This window comes from Aquarana catesbeiana, linkage group LG01 (assembly GCF_042186555.1).
Source record: "Aquarana catesbeiana isolate 2022-GZ linkage group LG01, ASM4218655v1, whole genome shotgun sequence".
In the NCBI taxonomy this organism is placed as follows: Eukaryota; Metazoa; Chordata; class Amphibia; order Anura; family Ranidae; genus Aquarana; species Aquarana catesbeiana.
This window is the reverse complement of record NC_133324.1, coordinates 495,391,481-495,419,024: the sequence shown is the minus strand read 5'-3', so window position 1 is coordinate 495,419,024 and position 27,544 is coordinate 495,391,481. Positions and strand designations below refer to the sequence as shown.

The 27,544-nt window shown below is 44.7% G+C and overlaps 1 protein-coding gene across 3 annotated transcripts in view; it reads right to left on the bottom strand.

The window, feature by feature from the left end:
• Positions 1 to 353: 353 nt before the first annotated feature.
• GTPBP3 (GTP binding protein 3, mitochondrial) overlaps positions 354 to 27,544 on the bottom strand; it is a 134,940-nt gene continuing 107,749 nt past the window's right edge. For 2 of the 3 annotated variants that reach the window (XM_073592205.1, XM_073592212.1), the window contains exons 9-10: positions 8,015 to 8,305; positions 354 to 6,778 (exon numbers count right to left, since the gene is read on the bottom strand). In XM_073592205.1, the coding sequence (XP_073448306.1) occupies positions 6,547 to 6,778; positions 8,015 to 8,305 (523 nt within the window). In that variant the 3' untranslated portion in view covers positions 354 to 6,546. The remainder of the gene's footprint in view (positions 6,779 to 8,014; positions 8,306 to 27,544) is intronic. The other variant, XM_073592221.1, reaches the window with a different exon arrangement.

The following is a 27,544-nucleotide window of genomic DNA, read 5'->3' as shown; positions in this document are numbered from 1 at the left end:
TCTATGGAAAGTACGCTCCAAAGACTTTTCAGACTGTCTTAGGTGTAATGAAGCGTATACTAAATTAGCGGAACTATGCACTGTTGTGTATGCCAAAGCAGATATATCCTATGTGACCAAAAAAATAGCAAATCTGCGTATTATATTCAAAAAAGAATTGAATAAAATGAATGTTTCCAAAAGTTCTGGTGCAGATCAAGTATACGTGCCACGCCTGTGGTATTTTGAGAGTCTCCCTTTTCTGACTGACCAGGAGGAAGCACGACCCTCTGCGTCAAGTTTAGACAGTATCAGTGGAAATATTTCAGGAGATGAAAAAAATGGAACATTAGAGGAAATGGCAGACAGTCAGGTAAGTAATCATATAGGTTTTTATTATACACTTTTATATGTACAGATAAGAAAATCTAGATTAAAGATAATAAAAGTCATACAAAATTACACCACACATTAAAATTTGGAAGGCCAAAAGTTAACAGTACCTTTGTACATTTGATTTCTTAAGGCAAAAATAACATGACACCTGTGGTTAGTACTGAAATAGTCGCTAAATGCAGACAATCAAATTTGCATATACCATTTAGAGGTTATTTTGCCAATCTACTGCTCCATGACCCAGAAAATATTGCATATAATCCAGGCGATTCTAACGGGCTAGTTGACCAGAGAGACGTGGTGGGGCACGGGCCAGGTCCTTCAGTATCATTATGCCACTCTCCAGGCATGACATCCCCAGACAGAGTATCTTCCCGGTCCACCATGGATTGTGGCATGTAGGTGGAGGTAGTACGCCTTAAGAAATTATGCAACACACAGCAACAATGAACTATAGTGTCAATTTTTTGGGGGGGGGCTACATTTATTGCAGCATGGAAGATACGAAAGCGCTTGGCCATAATACCAAATGCATTTTCTACAACTCGTCTAGCACGACATAACCTGTAATTAAAGATTTTTTTGATCAGGTGTAGGGTTTTTAAAGGGTGAATGGTTTCAACACATGGTCAGATAATTCAAATGCGTCATCTGCAACAAATATGAAGTTTAGTCCTTTCACAATGTCCTCTTGGGATGGTAGATTCAGAAGTCCATTTTTTAAACAATGAGAAATGCAGTTTTCTCAATTATTTCCCCTTCTGAATTTTGTCCATTTTTGCCAATGTCCACAAAGATAAACTCATACTTTGCATTCACGATTGCCATTAGGACAATGCTGAAGTAGTCTTTGTAATTAAAATAGAAGGAGCCAGATTTGCTGAGGGCGTTATGCGAACATGCTTCCCGTCTATGGAACCACCACAGTTAGGGAAATTCCAATAGTTGTTAAATTGTTTAGCTGTTGCTTTCCATTCCTCCACAGATGCCGGTAGCTGTGAAAGGTAATAATATATGTTGAAAACATTTTTAGGCTTAATTATCTATAAATTTTTATTTTTTCATTTATTATACAGGATCTATTTGGCAATGCATCACAAACTGTCACATCACCACCAGAAAGCAGGAACAAAAAGAGAAAGACGAGGCAAGAGTCTACAGGTAAATTTCTACTACAAGCACCTGCCGCGTTAAATCAGAAGAGGGATGAATGTGATGATCTGGGTGCATTTACTGCCAAGAAAATACGCCGGATGTCAGAAGACCAAAAACAATTACTGGAACCATTACTCTTTCGGCTTCTTAAAGGCTTAAGAGGGGAGCTCATCACAAATACGCACTTAGCTGAGCTCCAAACCACACACACCCAATCATCTCAACAACCTCAACAAATGCATCAGTGGCATGTACCATTCACACAGCAGGATCGTCCACAAAACAACTGGGGACATGATTATCAGTACACATCTTTGTGAATAACATACATTTGGTTTAAAACATTTTATGTGTGTCAGTTTGACATGTTATGAACTAGTTTGAGTTTTCTCCTATGTTTAGAGCTTCAAAATGCAAAGATTACCAAAGCAACCTCTGTTGTACAGTGTTTGAGAGTTAAAAATAAAAGCACTGTGTCATTACCTTAAAGTATTCGTGCATGATTGTTATGATGGCTTGGCAGGTCTCAGTTATGATGTGGCCTAACGACTGGGCAGAGATTCCAGTGGTGAACTTGAGGTCTTCAAAACTTCGTCCAGTTGCCAGGAAACAAAGTGTTGCTACCAGTCTCTGCTCCGCTGTGATGCTAGGTCTTAAGACTGTGTCCTTTTTTGTTATGAGGGGTGACACTTAACTCAGGAGCAGCTGAAAGGACTCATCAGGCATCCTCAGATAGTTCTGATAATCATCGGGATTGTTTTCCTTGAGCTCTTGAACCAATCTCATATGAGGGAAGTTATCACGGTTCTTCAGCCACATTTTACTCCATAACCTTTGCCTTTTGCTTCTGGGCTCCTCTGCTTTCTGTATAGCCATCACTCCAAGCATTACTATGGCAATGTCCTCTCATCCACATCCATATTGAAGGTGGTGCTGATGTAGGTGATGCAGTAGAGATGCTCACTATGCACAAGGTTCCTTCTGACGAACGCATGTTGCGCCTCTGGGCGTATACATAAACCACAGGAAGCCAGGGTGCAGAGGTCAAATACATTTTGTCACTTCCTTTTTATATGCAAAAACCACATGAAAAAACGATAAATTGATGTCCGTAAACAATTTATTGTTCGAAAATCAGTCATTACCTGATGGCATGATCGTTTGCTCTCACAAATGTATGTTCGATTTTTCGTCTAGTGTATGGCCAGCATTAATCTTATGTATCAGATCATGGTCATGAAGTGCCCAAGTGTCCCCATGCGCAGCTTCCAGGCTGATGAATGCAAATTTCTTCCAGTATTTTCGGATAATAGGATGAATGCATCTTGCCATCAATTTTGACCAAATTCTTTGTTTCTCTGTAGCTCATACACCCAAACCTTGAGAGATCCACCTTCATGTTTTACAGTAGAGGTATTGTATTTCTCTTTGCAGGCCATGATGACTCCTTTCCAAACAGTACTTATGGTTGTGACCATATTTTGGTCTCATCACTCTAAATTATTTAGTTCCAGAAATTTTTAGGCCCTTCAGGTGCAGTTTGGTATATGGAAAGATGGCTGCTTTGTGGTGTTGGTGCAACAAAAATGGCTAACATTTTACAAATGTAGATTGTACAGTATATTATAAACACAGATAAATTAAAATGTACCAACAATGTACTGTATGTTCTAAATTAAGGTTAAAAGAAAAAAAAAAAGAATGAGATTCTTTTAAAATGTGCTTATATTAATGTAGATCAAGTGTTTGGATGTCATACTACAGCGTTACATAGTACTTGTGTACAGCCTACCTCAATTTCATGCCACAAACATAAATCAATGAACATAAAAAAAGACAACATTACCAGATGTTACTGTCTACTAGACTGTGGAAAAATCATAACATGAAAAACACAGCTTCCGGAATAGTTTAAACTTTCATTCCAGGAATGTGCTATGGCTTTTAAGGCATTTTAAAAATAGGACATACGTTCTTTTGTTTTGTATATGTCTTAGGTCTGACCTTTCTCAGATTACGCTGCCCATTAACAATAGAGGTATTTAGTAAGTTCTAAAGGGAAGTAACACAGCATGAAGACAGATTATGTGCAAATATGTAGTCAGTGCGCTGAAAAGCACATTATGCGTGCAGCACAATAGCATTAAAAAATATATTCTGATATTTGCTTTTTACGATTCTAACCATATTCTTGATTTCCTTAATATAACCCTGGTCAGTTTATTTTAAATGTACTTTCGGCATATCACTTTTGCAGGAAATCTATTTTATAAATCCACCACCCATTGTGTAAAGTAGTACTTCCTCCCATCTCCCTAGAGCATACAGGATTTGGACAACCTCTCTTGTGCATAGAAAAATATTTACTTTGCTATTGTTTGCTATAAAAAGGAAGATTCCAATGAAAGCATAGAGTGACAGTTACAATGTCCTTGTATGTCACAGTATCATTATCACAGTAAGGTATAAAGAGTTCTTGGAACAGATTTATCAGTGACATTACATAAAGGAATTATTAAACTATGAGATTCCTGGAACCACTGGAGCAAACTTGTTACATGGGAAGACCATCTGGAAAATAGGTATCTTTGAACACTAGAGTACCCTTTTGCTAAATGATCCATGTACTCTTTAAACTGTGCAAATTATTTTCAAAGACAAATGGTTTGTTTATAAGTTAACAGAAGCATAATTACGAAGATAAAATGATGAACCGTATATGGAGCCCAAAGACATTTTCCCCCTTTATTTTATTTTATTTTTTTTAAATCAAATTGATGCAAATATAATTAACCCTTACACAATTATAGTTAATATATTAATAATAACATGACTTATCACTTCTGTTCACTATTGTATTTGTTTCACACGTCTGTCATTCTCCCCGTGTGTATGTCGGTCTGTCGGACGTGCATGCTGGAAAACTAGCAGCCAACCGACTCCTGATCAGCGCTCTCAGCCAATGGCAGAGAGGTGGCCTATGGTAAATGCTGCCTCTGACTACACATAACAGGTTTGCAGAAAATTTAAATGGACACATGGATGAACAGCTGTGCAGCTGTATGCTTTTTTAAGACCTGTGTTTTAGAGATACCCATTGTGGTGTACAAGTATTACAATCTGCATTCAACATAACATAAACTATCATAAGCATGGTGGTTCACAGACTAAGCAAAGGATTTAATGTAAACATAAGTAATCAGTTCCAGACCCAAAAGCCCATAAATGATCACACTACATTCAACTGCTTCAGATCTGCGCTATAGCCGAATGACTGCTACAGCACGGATCTGCTTTGCCGGGAGTACGTCTATTGACATCCTCTCCTTTGCAGGCTCACCACGGCCCCCTGAAAGGCGTGTGCGGCGCATGCTGTGATCACCCGAGTCAATGAGACTCGGGTGATCACAGATCCGAGTAAGGGGCCGATCCCGCCCCCTTACCACATGATTAGCTGTCAGCCAATGACAGCTGATCATGTGATGTAAACAGAGGACAGGTAATCTTTTTTTTTTCTTCTCACGCTGACAGCTTCTGTTTAAAGGGACATCGGTCCCAAAGAGGAAGAGCCTCATATGTGCCCACCAGTACTGCCTGCCAGTGCCACAATCAGTGCCCACCAATCAGTGCCCACAGTACCTAAGTGCCACCAATCAGTGCCACCTATCAGTGCCCACAAGTGCCAACTATCAATGCCCACCAGTGGTGCAAATCAGTGCCACCTAGCAGTGCTGCCTATCAGTGTCACCTACCAGTGCCGATCAGTGCCCATCACTGCCACCCATTAGTGCCACCTATCAGTGCCACCTATTAGTGCCCTTCGGTGCCACCTATCAATGCCCTTCAGTGCCGCCCATCAGTGCCACCCATCAGTGCCCACCAATGCCACCCATCAGTGCCCACCAGTGCCACCTCATCAGTGCCCACCAGTGCCACCTCATCAGTGCCCACCAGTGCCGCCTTATTAGTGCCCACCAGTGTCACCTTATCAGTGCCCATTAATGCAGCTTATCAGTGCCCATCAACGCAACCTATCAGTGCCCATCAGTGCAGCTTTATCAGCGTACATCAATGAAGGAGAAAACTACCTGTTTGTAAGATTTATTAACAAAACGTAAAACGGTTTTGTATTTTTTTTTTAACATTTGGTCTTTTTAAATTTTTTTTAATAAAAAATAAAAAACCCAGAGGTGATCAAGTACCACCAAAAGAAATCTCTATTTGTGGGAAAAAAATTATGAAAATTTAATATGGGTACAGTGTTGTATGACCGCGCAATTGTCATTCAAAGAGTGACAGCGTTAAAAGCTGAAAATTGGTCTGGGCAGGAGGGGGGTTTAGGTGCCCAGTAAGCAAGTGGTCAAAGCATATGTATAACCAAAATGTTTTGAGTGTTTGATAGATTAGGAAAGTGTTAAATACCATTACTTTATTTTTGCTGTCTGTGTGCTGTTGGGCAGATTTTCCTTCACTTCCTGTCATGGAGACTGAACAGGAGGGAGGGGAGTTCCAATATTAAACATCTGTCACCAGAACAAGTGACCTCATTGGAATACTTCCTATTAATGTTCAAGGGACAACTATAAACCTTTTGATGTCCCATCATTTCCATTTTGATGACAATAGCCAACAGGAAAAGTAAAGAGGTTGAAACTCCCCAGTGGTAAACAGCAATAAAAAAAAAAACTTGACAGGTGTTCCAACCCTTCCAAACTCTACCCAAAGCATAAAAAAAAGTTTGGGCTATATAAACATTTTAATCATATCAAAGTAACTGCATGAAATGTTGTAACTGGTTATGCTTTTTGTATTCCAAGTAGCAATTGGCAAATTGTTCATTAGGTGACTAAAAATATACATGAAGCCATACAATATACATACAAAAGAATCCATTAGGGTAAAGGTAAAGAAAAGCAGCTTGCTTCAGAACAGGTCGGTAGATGATGTATTCTGGTGGTCCAAAAAAAGTTTGAAAGGATACATCATATGTCAATGTGACACAAATAAAGTGGGTAGTCACTTTCCAATGCAGAAATCCAAAAATATAATATCCAGAATTTCTTCCGCCCCTACCCTTCCTGTGATAGTGCCGAGCTGTCTGTGGGCAATACGCAGTTCTTCTGCAACCAAAACCAAATCTTGTTGCCGATAGACATCATAGCGTCTCAGTGCATGTAGGCATTTAGTGAGATGAAACCTGTGACGAGCCTGAGTTATTGTTGGAATTCCCTGAAGAGGGTCACCATAGCTGAAAGGAAACAGAAAATAATAAATACAGAGAGGAAGGGTATTACATTGTTGCACTTATTTAGAAGTAATGTGTATCAGAAGCTATTCACATTATTCTTACCTAAAAATATATTAAAGTCTATGTTTGTTTTTTCTAGAATAAAAAAAGATGTTATACTTGTCTGCTCTGTGCAACTATATTGCACAGAGCGGTCTCTTACCTCCTTTTGGAGTCCCCTAACAGCACTCTCTGTTCCTCCTTTCCTGCGGGTGCTCCCATAGCAAGCAGTGTGCAATTGGTGCAACTGTGTGGGAACACTCGTGTGTGTGCATCCATAGACATACACAGTGCCCTTGGCCACGCCCCCCGCTCCCCCCTCACAGGATTTGACTGACATCAGCAGCAGCCTATGGCTCTCGGTGCCCTCTGTGTCTTCTGTGAGACCAGAAAGATAGAGCATTGCTGCTGCAGATGGGCACAGCTCTTGATCGAAAGGACTCAGGTGTTTAGGGCTGAGGTAGGGGGGAACAGGTATTGGAATGTCTTTTTACCTTAATGCAGAGAATGCATTAAGGTAAAAAAGTTTTGATTTTAGAACCACTTTAATAAAATGATTGTTTTCACCATTCCTTATTGCATACTAGCACTGCAGATTTCCTGCAGCCTCTTTGAAAGCATTTACTGTCTACATGCTTGTACTCTAGTGATGGCTGTATGGTATTCCTTAGCGAAAGTTTCCTAATGGTGACAACACCAGACCAGATCAGCATATGTTAGTACGCCACTTGTACTCCCCATGGAAGATAGACACAGAGCAATGTCACTCTGTAACAGGCTTATAGCTCAACAAAAAGCTGTTGTAAATGTAACCATGCTGTGCCCCCCTACCCCAAAAAATGGGTTAAATTATAAATTTTGTCCAGGGAGACTGGAATAAGCACAAAAGTACAAATACCTACCTTACTCCTTGCTCCAGCCTAGGCGATCTGAGCGGAAGTGGGAGCAGGTACCTGTCAAAACTAAGTACCTGCCCCCCCCCAAAAAAAAAAGACATGGCAAATTTGGCATAGGAGAGGAGGGGGGAATGCTTAAAGCAGAACTTTCCCTTCTGGGTGGAGTTCCGCTTTAAATATCTGCATTAATATGTGCAATCTGTTAAAAAAAAAAGCACATAAACATTGTCTGTCCTAGTCTCTTTCTACACACAAGTGCACCAAGAAGAACTGTATGTTTAGGCTTCAACATTTCACTTACATGGTTTCTAAAGTCTGTCTGAGGATTCTTAAGAAGTCACCAATCCCTTCATCTGTATGGCAGGACAACAGACATATTGGTGGCAGTCCATGCTGTCGGCATAGCTCTTGCACAGTAGACAAATTGTCTTGGCTCAGCAGATCTATTTTGTTCAGTACTACAATGACACTCCTTGGACCATCCTCGTGTACACGGAAGCTCATGTTATGCAGTTGGGCCAAAATGAAGTCTTGAGAGAGTGAACTATTGCTTACATCAATTACAGCTACAAGAATATCTGCTTCAGTGACCCTTAGAAAGAAACAAAAGGAAAATTATATTTTATATCAATCTGCCAAGTCATATGTCATTGCACTATAGCCTATTATTTAATTACTTATTGTCACACACAATTCACTTTCCATTCTCAAAGGGCCTATTTTGACAGTGTTTACATTTGTATTGATGGGCAAATATAGCCTGTTTTCAGTTTAATTCAGCTTGCACTTAAAGTGATTGTAAAGTCTGTTTTTTTTTTTTTTTTTAACTAACAAAACATTGTTATACTTACCTCCTCTGTGCAGAGGTTTTGCACAGAGCAGCCCTGATCCTCCTCTTCTTGGCTCCCTCGTTGCTGCTCCTGGCCCCTCCCTCCTATCGAGTGCCCCCTAAGCCAAAAGCTTTCTATGGGGGCACCCGAGCCAAGTCAGAGCTCCAGGTATCCATTCAGACATGGAGCCCTGACTCGGCCCGCCCCCTCTCTCCCCTGATTGGCTGACTGACTTTGATTGACAACTGTGAGAGCCAATGGTGCCACTGCTGTGTCTCAGCCAATCAGGAAGATTGTCCCGGATGGCTTAGACACTTGCGGACATCGCTGGAGATAGAAGGGGCTCAGGTAAGTAATTAGGGGTTGCTGGGGGGGGGGGGGGGCTGCTACACACAAAAGGTTTTTAAACCTAAAGCGGAGTTCCACACATTTTTTCGTTTTTTTAAAAGTCAGCAGCTACAAAAAGTTTAGCTGCTGACTATTAATAAACAGACACTTACCTGTCCCACGGTCCTGCGATGCGGGCGCCCAGAGCCTCGCTCCTCTCTCCCTCCTTTCTGCCGACGCCGTCCTAGCAACTGTGGGCACCCAGCCGTGACAGCTTTCAGCTTCACGGACGGGCGCGTACTGCGAATGCGCGAATCATGCTGCGCTCTACTAGTGGCCAGGAAATCTTCTGGGACCTGTGACGTGGTCCAGAAGATTGCAGAGAGGGAGGGGCCGCCTTGGGGAAGAGGGGGCGTCGCCTAGGCGGCCAAGAGTAGGAAGGACGAAGTGGGACAGGAAGTCCCACTCTAAAGTAGGTACACCCCCCCCCCCCCAAAAAAAATTACATGCCAAATGTGGCATGTCAGGGGGCAAGGAGTACTTAAAGCGGAAGTTCCACTTTTGGATGGAACTCTGCTCTAATGCATAGAATTATTTAAAAAACCTTCTGCCTTTACAACCTCTTTAAGAACAATTTAGGATGATTTTGAGATCATTCTCAGTTATTGATAGTTTTTTATGATGTGGGTTTAAAGCGGAGTTCCACCCAAAAATGGAACTTCTGCTGTTCGGATCCCCCCCTCCGGTGTCACATTCCACACCTTTCAGTGGGAGGGGGGAGCAGATACCTGTCTAATAAGGATGAGCTCCGGCGTGTTCGCACAACCCACGTGCAGAGCCCGCCAGGAAGTCGGCACAGCGCTAATCACAGGCAGTGAGACATTGTGCCGATTCGCAGCTGCAGAGATTGGGAAATGTCTTACTGCCTGTGATTAGTGCAGCGTAGTGCCGATTTCCTGGCAGGCTCTGCACGTTGGTTGTGCGAACACGCCGGAGCTCATCCTTACTGTGTAATACAAGTATTTGCTCCCACTTCCGGCGAAAGATTGCGGCAGTATCCACGGCGATCTATGCCATGTCCGGCCCCTCCTCCGTCTCCCCTGCTGTCTTCTGGGAGACATACAGGTCCCAGAAGACAGCAGGGACCACTCAGAACGCGTAGTGCGACTCGCATATGCGCAGTAGGGAACCAGGCTGTGAAGCCGCAAGGCTTCACTTCCTAATTCTCTTACTTAAGATGGCGGTGCCACCACCCGGAGCCAAGGGACGGGTGGGCTTCGGGTGAGGACATCGCGGGCACCCTGGACAGGTAAGTGTCCTTATGTTAAAAGTCAGCAGCTGCAGAATTTGTAGCTGCTGAATTTTTCTTCTTAGGCAAAACTCCGCTTTAATGACACTTTAAAGTGGATGTAACCCCCAATTTTTTTTTTTTTTGATGTCATAATGTAGAGTATAAGATTTCCTATCATTTGAGCCCAGTCTTGCCACACAGAGTTAATCCAGCTCTGAGCAATCCTCTTTTATTGTTCAGTGAGATAAAACTTGACAAACCGAGAAAAACTTTGTCAAATCCTCCCCCTTGCTGTGAGTGACAGGTGATTTACATATTTCGTGCACTAGCCTAAGACACAGGCATTATTTTTTAATTCCCACCCCCACTCCTTTCTTCAGCAGCTCTGTAAGGATTGGCTGTTCCACACCTCAGCATGATTTGGCATGCTGAAGTCATGTGGCTTTCCTGTATTTTCACTGGATGTTAGAGATCATAGCAGAAGTTCAGTGTAAGAAATACACAGGAGAAAATGCCTATTGACAAGGGGAGTGTAGGGGGTGGGCGGGGAGTCTACTGACATCACAACTCCACCCACCGAGCTCCAGACAACAGACCCACCCACAGAATATGCAGTTTTTCGGGTCTAACAACAGACAGAGGGGAGACATTTGACAGGTAAAGATACATGCAGGAGGCATGTATATCCTTATAGATAACCCCTATGGCAGTAGTTTAGAAAGGATGACATTGGGTTTACTTCCACTTTAATGTTTATGCAAAGCTAATCATTGCTTGACAATCACGGTGTCTTCTTGTAAATATATTCTGCGATTCACTTTCAGTTCTCTATGGGAAACAACCTAGAAATAAATGTATTTACTTTGCGTTGGCATGTTGGTCTCCCTCTCTTTTAAAGCACTAAGCTTTTTTTATCACAACACTAAGCAAAACACAACGTGTACATTAAAAAATGTATTTGTTGAGATTTTTTAATCAAAGACAACTGTGGCTTAGTAGACCGACTTATATTTTAGCACCTAACCATAGCAGATTTACTGCTACAGGGCGGCCGTGCTGCGCAGAATCACACACACACATATATATATATACACACAAAAACACACAGTTGTGCTCATAAGTTTACATACCTGGGCAGAATTTATGATTTCTTGGCCATTTTTCTGAGGATATGAATGATAACACAAAAACTTTTCTTTCACTCATGGTTAGTGTTTGGCTGAAGCCATTTATTATCAATCAACTGTGTTTACTCTTTTTAAATCATAATGGCAATAGAAACTACCCAAATGACCCTGATCAAAAGTTTACATACCCTGGTGATTTTGGCCTGATAACACGCACAGAAGTTGACATAAAGGGGTTTGGATGGCTATTAAGGTTGAATATGTTTTTATTGATTTTAAAAAGAAAAAAACAGGAACAAAAGGGGGATACAGAATGAAGAAAAAAGGGGGAGGGAGGGTATTCACCTACCGCCCGACATACAAAACATTGCATATGATATATGACACATGAGCTGACAGTCATATGAGGGTGGGTATAGAAGCGGGAACAGAGGGAGGTAGAACGGGGGGGGGGGGGGAACCCAGCACTACAGGTCTAGAAACATCCTGATGTCCGGTATTTTAAGCCCTGGGGGGGTATCATAGCCACCTTCATTGGTGATTCAAGTGTATCGGTGTCCCCAATGGGGGGTAAGCAAAGTCATACCACATATAACCGTATGAGATTGGACCTATTCCTCAGGCAAAAATTCTGTTGAGGAGGAGGTCCGAGGGTGAGCATCGTAATTGTTTGTGTTTATCCCAAGTGTCCTTCGTCTTTGCCTGTAACTCCTCCGTGAGCATGGTGTCATTGAGAATGTCTATCCATCTGTTAATGGAGGGGATGATTTCTGTTTTCCAATGTTGCGATAAGACATGGAGGGCTGCAGATACAAAGAATCTGAGGAGACATTGTTTGTGAGAGTTAATGGGGCCTGGTAGGATGGATAAAAGGGCCACCTTAGGGGAGGGGGTGAGAGAGACATTGTATAAATTGTTGTATATGTCAAAAACCTTGTCCCAAAGAGGACGAAATTGGTCGCACTCTCACCACACGTGGATGTAAGAGCCTTTTCCTCTGTGACAGCACCAGCAAATGCCTGTAGTGTTGGGGTACATTTTATGTACCGTGACTGGATCCCTGTACCACCGAGAAAAGAGTTTATAATTCTTCTCTTGTGAGAACCCGGAGATACACGATTTGTGTGTGAGTGTGAATAAAGTGTACTATTGTTCCGGGGGTATCTCCATGCCCAGATCCCTGGACCACCTTTGCGTGAAGTTATGGGGTGTGTTGTATTTATAGGACAGTATGTCTTTATATATCAAAGAGAGAGGGTATTTGGGGGTCTGAGAGAAACTACACATATCCTCAAATATTGTGAGTCTATGGATCTGTCCCGAGATGTGAAGTGTTTTGTTGAGTTGCGACAGAGACAACATGGATAGCCAGTCAATCGAGGTGGGGGATTGATGGTCTGGTTGCGATCGGAATTGGCCTGTGGTGGGGTGGACAAACAGTCATGTGGTGGGCCATTGCGCTCTTGTATAAGAACCACAAGAAGTGTTGTAAGTCAGGCGTGCCGGGTTATCAAATAGGGGGGACAACGGGCTAGGGTCTGTGGACAGGGCGTAGGTGGTTTGTGTACCATTCCATAGGGAGAGTGCCGCCAGCGTTAGATGGGATATTCCATTCATTGTGTGTAATTTAGCGTTATATTCCCATAATAGAGCCCGAAGATCTACTCGTGCCATGTCTTGCTCAATAACCGTGGACGGTTTAATCGGGGGTCGGGGGAACCATTTGAGAAGTCTTGATATTATGGCTGAGTATAGTATAGTTGAATAGTTGTATAGTTGAAAGTCTGGAAGGCCAATGCCCCCTCTAGTTTTGGGGGCACATTGTATTTTATGTTTAAGTCTGGAGGGATGGTGTTGCCAGATGAACTTGATCGCTAGGGAGTGGAGCGTCTGAAAGAAGGCGTTGGGGAGGGCTTAAAATAGATATAATAATTTGGGGAGAATATCCATCTTGAGGACATTCATTCGGCCAAACCAAGAGAGTTTGAGGTGATGCCATGATTCCAGTGAGCGTCAAATTTGAGTCATTAAGAGACTGTAGGCATATATGTCGTGAGAGTCCCGAGGGATCTCTGTCCCTAGGTATTTAATTGATCGTGATTACCAGTGAAAAGGGAATTGCCGCTGAATTATGGATACGTTTGTCGGGGTGAGGGATTTATATTCAGGGCTTCCGGGGGTGGGGATCCCGTGGATAGTGTCATTACTACGTATGGCTTGAGCTACAGTATCTCACAAAAGTGAGTAAACCCCTCACATTTTTGTAAATATTTTATTATATCTTTTCACGTGACAACACTGAAGAAATGGTACTTTGCTACAATCTAAAGTAGTGAGTGTACAGCTTGTATAACAGTGTAAATTTGCTGTCCCCTCACAATAACCCAACAACACACAGCCATCAATGTCTAAACCGCTGGCAACAATAGTGAGCACACCCCTAAGTGAAAATGTAATAATTGGACCTAAAGTGTGAATATTTTGTGTGGCCACAATTATTTTCCAGCACTGCCTTAACCCTCTTGGGCATGGGTTCACCAGAGCTTTACAGGTTGCCACTGGAGTCCTCTTCCAGTCCTCCATGGCGACATCATGGAAGGCTCTTCCGCCTTCCGTTTGAGGATGCCCCACAAATGCTCATTAGGGTGTAGGTCTGGAGACATGCTTGGCCAGTCCATCACCTTTACCCTCAGCTTCTTTAGCAAGGCAGTGGTTGTCTTGGAGGTGTGTTTGGGGTCATTATCATGTTGGAACACTGCCCTGCGGCCCAGTCTCCGAAGGGAGGGGATCATGCTCTGCTTCAGTATGTCACAGTACATGTTGGCATTCATGGTTCCCTCAATTAACTGCAGGTCCCCAGTGCCGGCAGCACTCATGCAGCCCCAGACCATGACACTCTCACCACCATGGTTGACTGTAGGCAAGACACACTTTTCTTTGTACTCCTCACCTGGTTGCTGCCACACACGCTTGACACCATCTGAACCAAATAAGTTTATCTTGGTCTCATCAGAACACAGGACATGGTTCCAGTAATCACTTAGTCTGCTTTTCTTCAGCAAACTGTTGCTGGCTTTCTTGTGCATCATCTTTAGATCTTGGACGACCTAAAGACAGCCTTTGGATGACAGCCATGCAGACCAATTTGATGCAGTGTGCGGCATATGGTCTGAGCACTGGCTAACCCACCACCCCTTCAACCTCTGCAGCAATGCTGGCAGCACTCATATGTCTATTTCCCAAAGACGACCTCTGGATATGACGCTGAGCACGTGCACTCAACTTCTTTGGTCGACCACGGCGAGGCCTGTTCTGAGTGGAACCTGTCCTGTTAAACCGCTGTATGGTCTCGGCCACCATGCTGCAGCTGAGTTTCAGGGTCTTGGCAATCTTCTTATAGCCTAGGCCATCTTTATGTAGAGCAACAATTCTTTTTTTCAGATCTTAAGAGAGTTCTTTACCATGAGGTGCCATGTTGAACTTCTAGTGACCAGTATAACACCCAAATTTAACACACCTACTCCCCATTCGCACCTGAGACCTTGTAACACTAACGAGTCATATGACCCCGGGGAGGGAAAATGGCTAATTGAGCCCAATTTGGACATTTTCACTTAGGGGTGTACTCACTTTTGTTGCCAGTGGTTTAGACATTAATGGCTGTGTGTTGAGTTATTTTGAGGGGACAGCAAATTTACACTGTTATACAAGCTGTATACTCACTACTTTACATTGTAGCAAAGTGTCATTTCTTCAGTGTTGTCACATGAAAAGCTATAATAAAATATTTACAAAAATGTGAGGGGTGTACTCACTTTTGTGAGATACTGTAGATGGTCAACAGTAATCGCAAACAGGAGTGGGGACAGCGGGCACCCCTGTCTTGTGCCGTTCCTAATCTCAAAGGCTTTCGAAGACTCCCCATTGGCTGCTACTTTCGCTGAGGGGTTGGTATATAGGGACATAATTTTGTTCAATAATTTCAGGCCTAGGCCTCTCTGTTGAAGGGATGCTTGTAGAAAGGGAAAACTGACTTTAGCGAATGCTTTTTTGGCGTCACATGCCAATAAGCATGCGGGGATATTCTGGCGCTGAGCGTAAGATATGAGATGCAGAGCTTTTGTGGTGTTGTCTCTAGCCTCCCGGCCCGGGATGAAACCAACCTGGTCACTGTGAACAAGGGAGGGGAGTAGGGGGGCTAGGCGGTTCACTATGATTTTTGAAAAGAGTTTACGATCAACATTCAATAGAGATATGTGTCTGTAATTTCCGCATTGTGAGTAGTCTTTTCCGGGTTTGGGCAGTACCACTATCTGAGCCTGGAGAAGTTGTGGTGAGAGTGGGTGATTTACATCCACCTCCTCAAATGCTCGCGCCATGATCGGGCCAGCTGGTGAGCGAACATTTTATAGAACCAGGGGGTATACTTGTCCGGGCCTGTCTTTTGTCATTCTTAAGCCCTTTAATCGTGGTCAGAAAGTCTGAGGGGGTGAAAGGTTGTTCGAGGCTGTCTACATCAGATGGGGGGATCCTGGGGAGAGCTGTGTCATGTACGTATTGTTGTAGGTCTGAGGGGACGGGGGTGGATGAAGCACTCAGTGCCAGGGGAGGGGGAAGGTCGTAAAGTGAGGAGTAGTATTCCTTGAATTCGGAGACAAATCTTTGAGTTCTTATGTAGTTTTTGGTTGGATGTTTAGATAATGTGAGGTATATTTTGTCTGTGTTGTCTGGGGTGTATAACCCAAGCTAAATGTATCCCGCATTTATTAGCCTGGGAGTAGTAGATATGGCTCCCTTTGTTTCGGGCGGTCAGTGAGCGTTCCGTAAAAAGGTGTAGGAGATCTCTACGCGCATTTGATAGTTCGGCTAATGTCTTGGGGTCTAGTGTGCGCTTGTGCATTGATTCGAGAGAGGCGATTAGAGTGAAGAGGCGAGTTATGTCTTCCGTGCAAGCTCGTTTCAGTCTAGTGCTGTGTTGAATAAAGATCCCCCTTAGAACGCACTTCAGTGTTTCCCATTTATTCATGGCAGAGGTCTGGTGTGGGATTGGAGGGGAGCCGTGATGGCTTTAGTAACTGCTGCAGTGCATGCTGTGTTGGTGAGTAGATTGCCATTCAGTGTTCCAGGTGGTTCTACGTGCACGTTGCAGTAGTCTACCTATGGTGATGTGTATTGGAGTGTGGTCCGACCATAGTTTCAGTCCGATCGTGCTAGTGGGGTTGAGGTCCAGTAGGGATTGTGAGAGAAAGATATAGTCTATCCTGCTATAGGACCTGTGTGCAGGGGAGTAGTATGTGTAGTCTCTGTCAGAGGGGTGTAGAAGTCTCCATGCGTCCACCAGGGAGAGGTCCGCTGGGTGGAGCATATTTTGATTAGTGTGGTGGGGGAAATGTGTGACTTACCAGTGGAGGAATCCAGTCTCGGGATGAGGGGGACATTGAGGTCACCTCCTAGGATTAGGTTGAGGGTCCCAAAGGCTTTCAGGTGGACTGTCACAGAGGAAAGGAAGTGGAGCTGCTCCTGGTTAGGGAGATAAACATTAGCAACTGTGAAAATCGTCTGCTGGTATTGTAATTTCAAAAACAAAAAGCCCCCCCAGGCTCTATCTCTGAGTCGAGCACCTCTGGGGTAAAGGAGCAATGGAAGGCCACCGAGACACCCTTCGTTCTGGCTATAGGGTTTGTGCTATGGTACCAAGTCATGAAGGGTTTGTCAGGTAGTCGTGGAATTGTGTCAGAGTGAAAATTAGTTTTTTGAACTAGAAGTATCTGTGTTTTAGATTTGTGGAGGTGGTGTAGTATTTGTCTGCGTTTTTCAGGAGTGTTAAATCCTCTGCAATTCAGCGAGGATATCTTAAACACTAAGGTGGAAGCCATGGGGGGGGGGTGGAGCGGGGAGCTGTATGTTGTTATGCCATTAAGCCACATCACGTGAAGTAGCGTGATGTGGCTTAATGGCATAATTCATAGCTGGGGTGGAAGGAGGGGTGGAGGGGAGGTAAAAAGAGAGAGGGCAAGATAGGGGGAGAGGGTTCATGCACCAGGTTGGTTGCAGTTGTAGCTGAGCAATGTACAATTCTAGTGCAATGTGGTCCTAGAGAGGGTGCGGTGGGGAGCAGTGTAGTGCTTGTCCTGGTTCTGTATGGCTGAACGTTCAGTGGGGGAGCTGCTCATTCTAGGGTCCATTTTGGGGTAAAGATAATGGGTACTACAAAGTAGAACTAGAGTAAACTCTACAGAGGCAGTAAAGACTCTGCAAACCCTAACGTGGGAAATGTGGCAAAACTGACTTGGGGCATCCCGCCCCGGTCAAAAGCTAAACAGAACAAGTGGAAACCAGTTATGCAGCACCACTGAAGGAATGAAAGATTAGTCAATAGATGGATCGTTCATGGATAACATATAACTAGCTAACTATCATACTTATAACACTTATAACATGCATTTCCTTTGCAACTTAGCCATTAGGACATCCATTTCCGGGGCTTTCGGGAGGTATGATCAACAAAGGGGGTCATCCGCCTCTACCGGGGCTCCAGGTCCCAAAATGAAGAAAGGACAGAACTCTCACCGGCCAGTGAGGTGTGCGGGGCATCATCCAGCCGGAGATATGGAAGTGCGTGAGCGGGAGCGCTTCTTCTTAGAGTATGTTTCCCATCCAGAGAAAAGAGGAAGGCCGGGGGCTGCAGGTCGAAGGGACCAGTCCGGCACCCATACTTGTGGTAGTTCAAAGGACCCTAGGAAGTTAGCAAGGTGGCCGAGGGTGCGGAAGACAGCTGATTTGCTGTGTGGGATGTGGAGAGTTGGAATGGGAATCCCCATCTATACTTGATCTGTCTGGATTGTAGAGCATCCGTGACTGGTTTCAGGGCTTTCCGCATAAGTAGGGTCTGTCTGGGCAAATCAGTTAGTAGCATGATAGGGGAATCATTGAACAGAATAGTTTCCGTTTGAGCGGGCTGCTTGCATTATGTCTGCTTTCACATTGAAAAAAATGTATCCTGCATATGACATCTCTGGGAAAAGCAGGATTTGGGTTGCGGGGTCCCAGGGACCTGTGCATTCAGTCAATTTTGATCGGTGCATCTTTGGGCTTGTTCAAAAGTTGATCAAATGTGGCGGCGGCTGGCATTGCAAGATTCTTATTTTCCACAGACTCTGGTAAGCCGCGTATGTAAATGTTATTGTGATGGCTTCTGTTCTCTTGGTCGTACAGACCGTACAACTGTTGGATTTGGTTTGTGTGTTCTTGCAGGATACTCTCATGCTCAGAGATTTTAGTGATGGACTCCTCCACAGTGTTTTCAATGTCCTCCATGCGGTGGCCTATATCATTGCGGAGGTCAATAATCTCTCTCCTATATGACCTCTCCAGCCTGCTTATGTAGGATTCTATGTCCTGCTTTGTGGGGAGGGCTTTTATGTAAGCCTCCATATCCCGGCTGTGTGGGGAAAGAGAAGGGCTTCTGAGGTGAATGAGATCCAGGTCTGAGGTCTCGGGAGAGTGAGAAGGACGCACGGCCTGTACCCGAGATGCTGCATGTGCAGCCGCCATCTTGGAGGCCGGCGTGGTCCTGGGATCCGGTCCCTTCCTGGGGAAATAACTGCCTATTTCTCTGGCTTTTGGGTCCCCAGAGTGCGGGGGTGTTCCTGCTGTCCCTCCTGCTCATAAGGTAAGCTGGGCGAGTTCTGTCTGCGGTGCTGCTGGGTGAGAGAAGGACCGGAGCGGGAGCCGTGCAGTCACGCGTCCTATCTCTCCATGCGCCAAGCCGTGCCCCTTTGAATGGCTATTAAAGGTAACCATCCTCGCCTGTGATCTGTTCGCTTGTAATTAGTGTATAAAGGGCCAATGCGTTTCTGAACTCCTGACATCTTTCATTCAGTGCTGAGCTGACGTTTCTGGATTCTGAGTCATGGGGAAAGCAAAAGAATTGTCAAAGGATCTGTGGGAAAAGGTAGTTGGAACTGTATAAAACAGGAAAGGGATATAAAAGATATCCAAGGAATCAAGAATGCCAATCAGCAGAGTCAAACTCTAATCAAGAAGTGGAAAATGAGGGGTTCTGTTGAAACTAAACCACTGTCAGGTAGACCAACTAAAATTTCAGCCACAACTGGCAGGAAAATTGTCTGGGATGCAAAGAAAAACCCACAAATAGCTTCAGGTGAAATACAGGACCCTGAAAACACATGGTGTGGCTGTTTTAAGATGCACAATAAGGAGGCACTTGAAGAAAGATGGGCTGCATGGTCGAGTTGCCAGAAGAAAGCCATTACTATGCAAATGCCACAAAGTATCCCACTTACAATACGCCAAACAGCACAGAGACCAGCCTCAAACCTTCTGGCACAAAGTCATTTGGAGTGATGAGACCAAAAAAATAGATTTTTAATACAGCTTACCTGTAAAATCCTTTTCTTGGAGTACATCACGGGACACAGAGCAATATAATAATGACTGTCTGGGTTATATGCTACCTTTAGGTGATTGGACACTGGCAACCGATAGAAAGAAAGTAGCCCCCATATAACCCCTCCTATACAGGAAGTACCTCAGTTTTTGTAGCAAGCAATGAAGATCCCAGAAAAAAGGGTAGGGACCTCTGTGTCCCATGATGTACTCCAAGAAAAAGATTTTACAGGTAAGCTGTATTAAAACTCCATTTTTCTTTAGCATACATCACGGGACACAGAGCACCATAATAATGACTATCTGGGATGTCTTAAAGCAATGCCCCTGAGGGTAGGGAGACACTATTATAGAAACAGCCACCAAAGGAGGACCTACTCCGTTATTTGTAATACGCTGAGGCCAAAGGCAGTATTTTCTATGTGACTGACACTGACCTGGTAAAAACCCTGTAGATGTATAAACCAAAGACCAAATAGTGGTCTTGTACCCCTGGGCCACCGACATCCAATGATGGATGGCCCAAGATACTCCCACATCTGGCAGAGAATCTCTCCCCAGGAAAAAAATACGTTTTTTGCCATTTAAACCATAGGCATCATTGATAAACTGACAGATCCACTGCTAAATATTTGACCTGGATGCCGCTTGCCCTTCCTGGGCTCTTCTGGCAGCCCAACCAGGATTCCTGACTTGTGACAACAATTCAAGTAGACCCTGAGCATCTGAACTACCTCTAGAGTAGGTAGCGATCTTTCTCCTGCCGATTGTGGATTTAGGAGGAATATAAAAGTCAAGACACAGTCCTGATTCAAGTGAAACACTGGAAAGCGCTTTAAGTAAGAAAAATGGATGAGGACGCAACATCACCTTGTGATGTGAGACCAAGAATGGCTCCTTGCATCAAAGAGCCGCCAATACTGACACTCCACTTCGTGAAGTGATAGAAATCCAAGAAGCCACCTTCTGAGATAAAAGGACCAACAGAATCCCCCGATTGGTTCAAAAAGTGGCCTTTGCAAGGACAGTCAAGACCAATTCAAGTCCCAAGGACACAAGAATGGCCTGACAGGCAGCACTGTCCAAGTTACATACTGTATGAGGTATGAAAAAAAAAAAGGATAGGGATGAACCCTGACCCTTAACGGTACTTAAGGCCATCTACCGATTGGAGAAATAAAGAGAAAAACCTCCCCCCCCCACATATTTCTGCGGGTGCCACTATTTGTAAGTCCTGTAATTGAAGTTCGCTGAAGCTGGCTTCCAGGGGCTCAACAGTGCTGAGATACAGGACTCAAGACCATCATATCCCTCTGAACCGGGAGTGTCCAAAGGAGTAACCCCCGCAAGACCTGCTATGTCTGCGTACCAAGCCCTCCTGGGCTAATTCGACCAACACTAATATCAGTGTTACCACCTTATGGATTCTTTGCAACAGATGTGGCAGAATCCTAAACAGGGAAAAAGTGTCAAATTAGGGAGAACCAGACCTTAAAGGTATTACCAGTGTATGTACCACCATTGGCAGTGGGACTCTTGTCCTGGTGTCATGAAGATCCTGCCAGTAATCAGCGATCCAGACGCAGGGGGACACGGCCGCGGGTTCCACTGCGCATGCGCGCGCGTTCACGGGTGCTGTCACGCACGGGCACGCGCACTCCCGCTAGTGCCAGGCGGGCTATTTAAACCGGCCTGTCACACTCTATCCCCGCTGTCTGCTCTACAGCGTTCCGTGTGCCTTAACCTGATCTGACCTGTGTACTCTGCTATCTGACCCGGCTTCCTGTTAGACCATCCTGCTTTCCGCCTGCACCAGACCCTCTTGGCTTGCCTGACCATCCCTCTGTGTTGTCCCTGGTACCTCTGCTGATCGACCGATACCGACCTCCGGCTTGTTTGACCATCCCTCAGTCTGATACCTGTATCCAGTCTGCTACCTGCTGCCTAGTTCCTGGTTCCAGTCCAGCGTTCCAGTCTACTACCTGCTGCCTTGTTCCTGGTTCCAGTCCAGCGTTCCAGTCTACTACCTGCTGCCTTGTTCCAGGTTCCAGCCCAGCGTTCCAGGCTACTACCTGCTGCCTTGTTCCTGGTTACAGTCCAGCGTTCCAGTCTACTGCCTGCTGCCTTGTTCCTGGTTCCAGTCCAGCGTTCCAGTCTACTACCTGCTGCCTTGTTCCTGGTTCCAGTCCAGCGTTCCAGTCTACTACCTGCTGCCTTGTTCCAGGTTCCAGTCCAGCATTCCAGGCTACTACCTGCTGCTTTGTTTCTGGTTCCAGTCCAGCGTTCCAGTCTACTACCTGCTGCTTTGTTCCTGGTTCCGGTCCAGCGTTCAGGCTACTACCTGCTGCTTTGTTCCAGGTTCCAGCCCAGCGTTCCAGGATACTACCTGCTGCCTTGTTCCTGGTTCCAGTCCAGCGTTCCAGTCTACTGCCTGCTGCCTTGTTCCTGGTTCCAGTCCAGCGTTCCAGTCTACTACCTGCTGCCTTGTTCCTGGTTCCAGTCCAGCGTTCCAGTCTACTACCTGCTGCCTTGTTCCAGGTTCCAGTCCAGCGTTCCAGGCTACTACCTGCTGCTTTGTTCCTGGTTCCAGTCCAGCGTTCCAGGCTACTACCTGCTGCTTTGTTCCTGGTTCCGGTCCAGCGTTCCAGGCTACTACCTGCTGCTTTGTTCCTGGTTCCAGTCCAGCGTTCCAGGCTACTACCTGCTGCTTTGTTCCTGGTTCCAGTCCTGCTTACTTACCTGCTTCCTTACCTGCTGTGGCTCCGGGTCCTCTCTGCATTCCAGCTTTCTCTTCAGCTTCTGGATCCAGAGGGTGCCACCACTCCTGAACTTCCGGTGACTGTCGATTCTGCCAGGCACCCATACCACTCCTCACTCCTGGCCTTCTGTCTCCATTCCAGAGGAACAGGAGTGGGAGCTGTAAGGGAGGTCCTTCTCTGCACTTCGGGCTCAAAACCTACCAGGTATGTGACAGTAGCAGACAGCCATGTCTGAGTCTGAGCAGGGAACATCTCCCATGGAGGAACTGTGTGCACACCTGGCAGGATTGACTGAAGCAGTCAAGAATCTACAGCAAGGATACACCAGGCTGGAGGAACGAGTGTTAACCTTGTCTAATCTCATTGGGGCTCAGGGAGCTCCTTCCGCTCCTGCTCCTTCAGTCGGGCCTTCCTCAACAGTGGTGATGCTCCCTCCAGAACCCAAGGTCCCGACGCCTGAACGTTTCTCCGGAGATCGCCTCAAATTCAGGGCTTTCCGCAACTCCTGTGAATTGTTCTTTGCTCTTCAGCCACGTACCTTTTCCCTGGAGGCTACTAAGGTGGGCTCATAATCTCTCTGCTTTCTGGTGACCCCCAAACCTGGGCCCACCGCCTCTTGGAGCAAAAGGACGTATCCCTGACTAATCTCTCCACCTTCTTTGACGCACTAGGTCAGCCGTATGATGACCCCCAGCTGTCCGTGACTGCAGAAGCGGCTTTGCACACCCTTCAGCAGGGTCGCAGGGCTGCAGAGGACTATGTGGCGGAATTCAGAAAATGGAGTGCGGACACAAATTGGAATGATGCGGCTCTCCGCTATCAGTTTCGAATGGGACTTTCTGACTCTCTGAAGGATGAATTGGCCAGGGTGGGTACCCCACAGACTTTGAATGCATTGATCGATCTAACCATCCAGATCGATCGACGTCTAAGAGAACGTAGGACTGAGAGAGCTATGGGAACTTCTCGCCCAACTTGGGTTACCCCTAAAGTTCCCCATCATATGTCACCAGCACCACCAATCTCTGCGTTTAACCCACCTGAGCCAATGCAATTAGGGGTTCTGCGGCCTTCTCTTACCCAGGAAGAACGACAACGTCGTCGAGTGAATAATCTGTGCCTGTATTGTGGGGAACCTGGGCACTATGTCAGGAACTGTCCCCTTAAACTCCGTAAGTGCCTATCCCTGTCCACTTACTATGTTGCACCTCTGGTTAAGAACACTACTCACCTTGCTCTCTCTCTCCTGTTACAGCTTCCAGGAGAGACTCTGCAAATAACCGCCATTATTGACTCTGGAGCTTGCAGTTGTTTCATGGATTCTCTTTTTGCTACCCAACACCGGATACCTCTGTTGCCTAAAGCCCATGGACTTTTCATCCATCTAGCTGATGGAACAGCCATTAAGTCTGGGCCTGTTACCCAAGAGACTGTTCCAATACCCGTCTCCATCTCCAATTCTCATCAAGAACTGTTACGCCTAGATATCATCGCTTCACCTCTGTTCCCCATAATCCTCGGCATGCCATGGTTACAGGCCCACAATCCTGACATTAATTGGATCACAGGTGAAGTTACCTTTTCTTCCCCATATTGCCAACAGTCTTGTAGACTTCAGAACACTCAGGAGAACCCTACCCTGCTCTGTTTGAACACAGATCCTAGTCTACACCTTTCCATCCCTTCTGCATATCATGATTTCTTAGATGTATTCAGCAAGCAGGGGGCAGAGGTCTTACCCCCTCACCAGGCCTATGACTGTCCTATCGAATTACTCCCCGGTGCTGAGATACCTTTTGGAAGAATATTTCCTTTGACGGAAGTGGAACAAGGGGCTTTAAAAGAATATATTGATGAGAATCTTAAGAAAGGCTTCATTCGTCCATCCACGTCTCCAGCAGGTGCAGGTATCTTCTTCGTACAAAAGAAAGACAAGACCCTCAGACCATGTGTAGATTACCGCGAGCTGAACAAAATCACTGTAAAGAACCGTTACCCTCTTCCCCTGGTACCAGAGTTGTTCCAAAGACTTGGGACAGCTACCATATTCACTAAGCTTGACCTCCGCGGAGCCTACAATTTGGTTCGTATTAGGGACGGAGACAAATGGAAGACCGCCTTTCGTACCCGTTATGGACATTTTGAATACCTTGTGATGCCGTTCGGTCTGTGCAATGCCCCTGCTACATTCCAGTACTTCATCAATGATGTTTTACGAGACTTTCTAGATCTGTTTGTTATCGTCTATTTAGACGACATACTAATTTTTTCTTGTTCCCTTGAATCCCATCGCAGGCACGTCAGAAGTGTGTTGGGCCTGCTTCGACAACACGGTCTATATGCAAAAGCTGAGAAATGTGAATTTGAACAAGAAAGTATTCTATTTTTGGGGTTAATCATTTCCAGCAAGGGCATTAAGATGGACCCTCAAAAGGTCACTGCAGTGCTAGACTGGCCAGTCCCGACAGATAAGAAGGGGATCCAGCGATTCGTTGGATTCGCTAATTTTTACCGTAAATTTATTATGGGGTTTTCAGCCATCATCACACCCATCACACAGCTAACTAAACAGGGTACACGTTTCCACTGGTCTGCTGAGGCTCAAAAGGCTTTCGAGACTCTCAAAGGCCTTTTTACTTCTGCTTCCGTGCTAAAACATCCAGATTCCTCTCTGCCATTTGTACTAGAGGTGGACGCATCCGAAATTGCAGTAGGGGCAGTGTTGTCCCAAAGACAGGGAACTAAGGCCCTGTTATATCCTGTGGCCTTCTTCTCTCGTAAATAGTCCACGGCAGAGAGAAATTACGATATAGGTGACAGAGAGTTATTGGCTATCAAATCAGCGTTGGAGGAGTGGCGCTATCTGCTAGAGGGTGCCGCTCATCCAGTCTTAATTTTTACAGATCATAAGAACCTGGAGTATTTGAGGTCTGCAAAAAGGTTGAAGCCACGCCAAGCCAGGTGGGCCCTCTTTTTCTCCAGGTTCTCCTTTCATGTTACTTATCGCCCTGGCTCCAAGAATACCAAGCCTGATGCCCTATCCAGGATGTTTCACAAGCCCCAAGAGGTTTCCCCTCCAGGCACCATTATGTTCCCGGGGAATTTTCTTTTGCTTCAGGGAGACCTGCTTTCCCAGATTAAGCAGACTTCCGCAGAGTTGGGATCTTCCATTAGGTCAGAACTCCAAGTTAAGGATGGGTTATTGTGGCACGAGAATAGGATCTTTATACCTGAAGAACTACGAGTTTCAGTACTAGAACTCTGTCATGACCATGCATTGGCTGGGCATTTTGGAGTGGCTAAGACTACTGATCTGGTAGAGCGTACCTTTTGGTGGCCTCAGTTACGTGAGGATTGTAGGAGATTTGTTGAATCCTGTACCACCTGTATCAGGAACAAGGGGCACAGGACCAAGGCATGGGGTTTGCTAAAGCCATTACCTGTCCCAGATAGGCCTTGGAAGATGCTTTCTATAGATTTTATTGTGGAATTACCTCCGGCTGGGGGCTTAACCTCAATTTTTGTCATAGTAGACCGGTTGTCGAAGATGGCCCACTTTGTCCCAATGAAGGGCACCCCCTCAGCTACAGAAACGGCACAGGCATTCATTAGAGAAGTCATCAGGCTCCATGGGGTACCAGTTAATATTGTTTCAGATCGGGGGTACAGAGGTCTCTGTGCAAAACATTGAAGATTGAACTCTCATTTTCATCTGCTTATCATCCCCAGACTAATGGGCAAACAGAGAAAACAAACCAGACTCTTGAACAATATTTACGCTGTTTCTCTTCATTTGCCCAAGATGATTGGATTTCTGTTCTTCCATTGGCTGAGTTCGCCTACAACAACTCTATTCATTCCGCTATCAAACAAACCCCATTTTTTGCAAATTATGGTTTCCACCCTTCATTTCTGCCTAATTCTCTTCCAGACTGCACAGTACCCGCAGTTCAGGAGAGGTTGGACTTCTTCACTTCCAACAATCAAGTTTTGCAGGAGACCATGACCAGGACCCAGGAGTATAATAAAGCAACTTTTGATAAGAAGAGACGAGGTGAGCTGTTACTTACACCCGAGGACCAGGTATGGTTGTCTACAGTAAATCTCAGGATGGCTTGCCCATCAAAGAAATTGGGTCCCAAGTTTCTTGGTGTTAGAATATCAGAATTTATGAATGGTTGAGTTCTTGTGATAATTGAATTATATATATAAATATATATATAAATGTATATATATCTTCTATGTTGGGAAAAGGTGAAGTTACATAGGTTTTTATACTCATGAGAGTTTATGCTGGTATAGGCTTAGTATGCATTTCTTGGGAGAGATTCAACTCACATATGGATGCAATTTAGTGTCGACTAATTCACCTCCCCCATCGTAAGAGATAAAGTTACAATCTTTCCAAAGACACAAAGTTCCAATATGTTAAGAATATAAGCTGTTTCTTTACATTACTATATTTCTTGATTAGGATATTATTAATAAGAACACTGTATTTTAAATATATGTATACTGATATGTAGGATTTTATATGTTTAAAGGAAATGTATATATTGTAAGTTAAATGATTCTTAAACGATAGCTTTTCTCACATAGTTCATAGCCCCACCCTTAGGAATGTTGGAAGGAGTAATTCAAATTTCCCGGTCTTTTCTATGGGACTATAACAAACCTTTTTTAAGCGAGCCTCTTTGGGAAAGGTGGGGTTAATTAAAGGAGTACAGACAGGCTGTGGGGAGAGGGACACTTGCACTGCAGCTCTCCATCAAGACACACACACACACAGATCTCAAGATATACACACAGACATATCTGATTTAAACTTTATTTTAAGAATAATCTATTTTTGTATTCTACATTTTGACATTGTTTTTGTAACATTTTGCTAATTGATCATTAAATCAATTTTAGAGGTTTTACACGAGAACTTAACAGATTTTTCTTGGAACTTTTCTCATCAATATGAATTATTGAAATATAGTTATTAATACAGTAATAACTCGATTTTTACAGTGGCGAGCCTTTTGCCAGATTCTTTTTGTCCAAATATCGAATTTTTTTCAATAATTTCTCCTTCCGCTTGTC